This window comes from Euwallacea fornicatus, unplaced genomic scaffold, assembly GCF_040115645.1.
Source record: "Euwallacea fornicatus isolate EFF26 unplaced genomic scaffold, ASM4011564v1 scaffold_46, whole genome shotgun sequence".
NCBI lineage: Eukaryota > Metazoa > Arthropoda > Insecta > Coleoptera > Curculionidae > Euwallacea > Euwallacea fornicatus.
The window spans coordinates 1,234,235-1,239,634 of record NW_027096014.1 but is presented as its reverse complement, the minus strand read 5'-3'; the positions used below and the strand labels follow the sequence as shown (position 1 = coordinate 1,239,634).

Below are 5,400 nucleotides of genomic sequence, written 5' to 3'. Positions count from 1 at the left end.
CGTTCGAACATGCAATCCACCCGGTTTGGAGAGAAGTATGACGATACTAGCACTACCGACTCGCATTCCAGTATCACAAAACCCTCTCCCCGATGGCTTCTGATGGGTTTTCCTAGAGGCGCTGCTGCCCAGACGAAGGCGTCGGAGTTGAGATCGCGCTCAAGACGGTTTGATTTGGCTACGTTGGGCTCTTGTCCCAACACCACGTGTATGTTTTCATCCCGTATTCTTTGAAACAGCAGGTCCATTGCGACTTTGCTCCTATTTAGGTTGACTTGCAGGCATTTAAAGGGACCGGAGGGGATTTTACCCTGGGAGTTTCCGGACGTAGGCTGGCTGGTTGGTAAAAGGCTGACTTGTTTATTCATCATCGTGAGCGGCTTTGGAGGGCTTCCTTTTGTTTCTCAAATCTTTTACGGCTTTTCTGTAAGCGGGGCATCTGTAGCTTTGCGCTCTATGTCCCTTATTGTCGGTACATACGTAGCACACCGCCACGTTTTGGCAGACCTTCGCTTCGTGACCATCTTCCAAGCAATTCAGGCATCTTCCTTGCGTCTTGTCAGCTTTTTTGCAGCCCGCCGCCATGTGTCCAAATTCGTTGCATTTGAAGCACCTGACGGGTGTGTATACTTCCTTCACTCTGCAGTTCAGCCATCCTATTTTGATCCGTCTGTTACTGACCAGGTCTCTTGCTTTTTCTGTTGGCAGAGTGACGAAAGCGTGTCTCTGTCTTTGTTTGTTGACTTGCGCCGAGAGCCTAACCTTTATGTCGCCTCTGTTGGTCTGCACGTATTGCGCGACTGCTTCACGTATCTCGTCCTCATCTACGCTGCAATCTAATCCGTTGATGAAGATTGTTTGCTCTCTGGTTAGCAGTTGCACTGTCGCGCTTTGCGCCGTCGTTTCTGCCACCACCTTAAGGAATTTCTCTTGGTCGATTGTGTTTCCCGTCACCTTAAGTTTGACGTGCCCTTGGTTCGTTTCGACGAGTGATTTTATTCTGATTCCCATTCCTTCTAGGTTGACTTTTTCTTTCAGCATTTTCACAATCTGCGAGTATCCGTGCTCTCTAGTAGTTGGTTTGATGATTACCGTTTCAGCTTTTCTCCTAACCGGTACCCAGCTACTTCCGCTCGCGGTGCTATTTACGCTGTCAAGCCTTCGCGGTCTTGTCCTCTTTGTCGCCTCAGTCTTCGTGTCGCTCCGAGCTTCTGCCACCACTTTATTCCACGCCCGTCGCCTGACCGGATATCCAAACACCTTGATCACCGTTGCTGTGTCGGCAAATAGGTGTTCCATAATTTTCCTGGCAGTCACTATTAGCGATGCTGATGTCGCTGCTACCGCTATTTCCTTTTCGCCTTCTGTCGTTTTCTTGACTTTAGTAATCGCTTCCAGCAGCCGTCCGAAGGTCTCTTTCTCATTGTCTCCAGAAGTGTCCACGCCTGCCACCACCGTTTTGCGGCTCTTGGTAATCTGCAGCTCTTCCTCCTCGATTTTGAGCTCGTCGTTCCTAACTATGGTGTATAGCTTTCCGTTCTTTATTGGCTCTTTTTCAATTAATCTCGCAAAATCCGGGGCCCGAAGTCCAATCTCTTTCAGGAGTTTACTATTGAAGTCGTTAATGTCCGCAAGAATGATCAGATCCTCTGTTTCTCGTTCCAGGATGCTGCCTTGCGTGACCTCGGTGCACCTGTACCAATGTTCTGACCACTCCTTCCTTGATATAGTCTCCAACTTGTGAAGATCTGTTTTCCCTTCCAGTATCCGTCTTATCACTCTCCTTTTCAACGGTGTAAAGCGAACATCACATGTGTTTGTGCTCCGAAGAAAACGGTCGAAATTGACGGAAAAAATCGACGGAAAATATTAAGCCGGGTCTTAAACAACGCGGAAAATTGAAAGGAATCAGCGTGTTGAAAAAAAATGCTGAAAAAATTGTGAATTTTCCGGGAAAAAATCGGAAAACTGGTTCTAGTGGTCGCAGAGTCACGAATCAAAAATTCAGTTGGGGGTAGTACAACCCCCTACAACTACCCAGTGTCTGAAAGTGCATAAACATTGGAGTTTCCTTAATATTTTGGGAAATTCTTGTGCTATTTTTAGAACACAAGTGCCGACGAGCGGGAAAATAAAAGGGAGTTTTTGTTTTACCCGTTAAACGCAAAGGCAATTTTGAAACTTTTCCGGGTTTCCGGACGCATAAGAGGACAATTCTATTTTCTGGAAGGCACTACGAACCCTAGGGAACGGCCACCAGGAGCAGGGTTTCCAGAATTAAGTCAGGAACCAAGGAAAAAACGGTAAGTCATTATATGCATTTAGCTTGCATGTAAGGATTAATTTCCGCTTTATAAAAAAAAATAAGGCTTTTGTTTAAGTTCTGTTCATTGTTGATTGGTGGAAAACTTTTAAATTCATTATTTTAAAGGAAAAACTACCCCGGTGTGGCGTATGAGCAGGATGTAATACATTTGCTATAAACACATCTGTAGTCTAGAGGTTGTCTGACCGTTTAGCAAGCGGCGGACTCTGGGTTCGCACCCCTGGTTGGGAACGAAATTTTTCATTTAATTTTTTGAAATATTCATTAAGTTCGCACTTAACTCTCGTTAGTCACGAACAAACCGTAGGCCTGGTGGTTAACAAACCGCCGGATAAGCGGGGGGAGTTATTCGGGCCGCACCCAACCTGGGAATTCCCTTAGGTTAACAGAAACGCTATGTCGTCGTCGTCTGATAGTGACGGTGAAGTAGGTGTCCGTAAAAGGACCACAGTGATGACGCTAAGGAGCAGCGATCCTTCTTCGGTGTCGGACTCAGAGCGGGACTCCAATGTGGTCGCAGATAAGACGGCTGCTAGCCGCAGATTCCTCAAGAGAGGAATAAACAACGAGGAGTTATCCCAGCTGATAGAGTCAATTCATGACTCCGGCAAGAGGCTGTATTTTTTAATACAGCAAAATACGAATACGAAGAGGGACATCAAGGAGGAAGTCAATTGCCTAAGCCAGATGACGAAGAAGCTTTTTCGAAACAAAAGCTTTGTTTTAGAGGAAGCCAAGAAGGCATTGAGGAAGAGGAAGGCGCCGACCGTCTCGACTCAAACTGAAGCCTTATCGGAAGAAACAAAAGAGAAGGGATTGAAACCCGCCACTAGGGAAGTGGCCATTCAAGCCACTCCAGAAACAAGAGAGATGATTACCCATACCGAAGAACCATCCACCCTGACAGTAGTTCCTCAAAGCACTGCTTTCCAGGATTGGAAACAAGTAGCTGAAAAGAAGTGGGATAAAGAAATCTTCGCTACCACTGAGCTGGTACAGGGTTCCCCCCTAACAAACGATAAACCGGAGGAATCAATGGTAGTATTGGTTGACCTAGAAGACCAGAAAATGGCAAATGGAATTCAGAAAGAATTCCTAGCCAAATTCCCACTGCTGAGTCAGATGGAGGACTTGGAATTTCTCCAGCTCACTACGACAATGGGTTCCTTATTGAAGCGCAAATCCAAAACAGAAGCAGGACAAGCAGTAAAGGTCTACAAGACACTGCTCCCCAAGGACGAGGAAGGAATCTTCAAAGCCATGGCGAAACTGGAAGCTGAAACCAAAGCCGAGAAAACCTTAGCTTTGCACCAGGTGAAGAACCTGTCCGCGGACAAGTTCCTAAAGCTGGTACAATTCCTATTTAGGGACCCACAGAGAAAGATCAGGATCTTCACGGAAACGGGTAGACAAAGGAATAAGTCCCCACAAAAGACGGAGACCTCCAAGCTAACAGTGAGGGTCCAGAAGATCAAAAGCCACCCGACCTACGCCATCGTCGTGGGCAAAAAAGAGTCGGTCACCCCAGTAGCGACGATCAAAAAGATCAGGACTTGCATCGGCAACAATGGAGACGCGGACAAGATTAAGTCCATAAGAACAAATGGAGACGGTAATTTAATAATTACCCTTGACAAAAACGTGACTGCCCTGGAGTCCTTGGGAATGGACATCAGGAAAACTATGGGCAAGGACAACGTCCGCCTCTTAAAAGAGAGAAGTGAAAAATCTTCTATCGTCCTCAAGGGACTGGATGCGACGGTAACCAAGGAAGATGTCGTAGAAGCCATCCTAGACTTCTCCAATGGATCAATCCAGGAATACGAGCTCAAAGTAGGGGAATTGAGGCCGTATGCCAGATCGGAGCAAGCGGTCACCATCAGGCTGGACGAAAAGATCGCCGATCACTTGGTCAGGACCAGAACCCTCAGGATCGGGATGACCAGGTGTAAGATAGAAGAACACTTGGAGATAGTAAAGTGCAACCGTTGCTGGGCGTACGATCATAGGACGCCCCAATGTAAGAACGCAGACAAGCGCAAAGCTTGCTTCCGATGCGGAAAGGAGGACCACCTCAGCAGGGCCTGCAAGAAGAAGGAGGCAGAGTGTGTTTGCATACTCTGTGACAAGAAAGGGCACTACGCAGGCAGTGGTAAATGCCCTAAATTCCGCGAGGCGCTAGCAGAGGCCAAGGAGGAGAGAAGGAGAAAGCGCCAGGAAGAAGAGAAAAGACACCTGCACCGAACCCAGGTAGCCGCGGATCTTGCCAAGAAGGCCGCCGAGCACAAGGAGGGAGTCCCCTCAGAAAAGTCCGGAACCGAGAGAGGAGCTGTCTCGTCCGCTAGGCAGGCCGACGCAGACAAGCACTAGAGTTTTCAGGCTTTTTTAGTCTTAAGTTCTAACCCTAAATTCTTAAGTTTTAGCCCTTCCTAGGTTAGCAAATTTATACAGCTACAACTAGCCCAAAGATGAACACTGCAGTCTTCCAAAACTGCAGATTCCTACAGATCAACGCGGATCGCTCGAAGAAAGCGCACGACATGGCTTATCTTGAAGCAGCTAAGCGAGAGGTAGATGTGATTGTAGCAAGTGAACCGAATAGACACTTGGTTGAGAACAGTCGCAGATGGACCGTGGATCGACTGGGAGACGTGGCAATTCTGGTGAGAAACAAGACCATCAGAATAGCCAAAGCAAAAAGCCTAGAAGGCGCGGTACTAATGAAGGGAGAAAGCTACAACATCCTAGCTTGCTACATTTCGCCAAATTGCCCCAGACAGCAATTCTTCCAACGACTGGATACCATCCAATCAGAGATGAGAGACGCGAGAAAGGAATGGATCCTCCTGGGAGACTTCAACGCCAAATCCCCAGAATGGGGGTCGAGGATGGAGGAGTACAGGGGAGCGGCCTTATCGCAGATGTGCGCAGGACTGAATATGATAGTCCTGAACAACGGCGAACCGACGTTCGTCAGGCGGGGACAGTGGTCATGCATAGACCTCACGTTTGTCAGCATGAGATTGGCAACTCAAGCTGCAAACTGGCAAGTCTTAACGAACGAACCGTGTTCC

The 5,400-nt window shown here is 47.7% G+C and overlaps 1 protein-coding gene across 1 annotated transcript; it reads left to right on the top strand.

The window, feature by feature from the left end:
* Positions 1 to 2,722: 2,722 nt before the first annotated feature.
* LOC136349725 (uncharacterized) lies at positions 2,723 to 4,696 on the top strand. The gene has a single exon (XM_066301449.1). The coding sequence runs from the start codon at positions 2,723 to 2,725 to the stop codon at positions 4,694 to 4,696; it is 1,974 nt and encodes a 657-aa protein (XP_066157546.1).
* Positions 4,697 to 5,400: the final 704 nt, after the last annotated feature.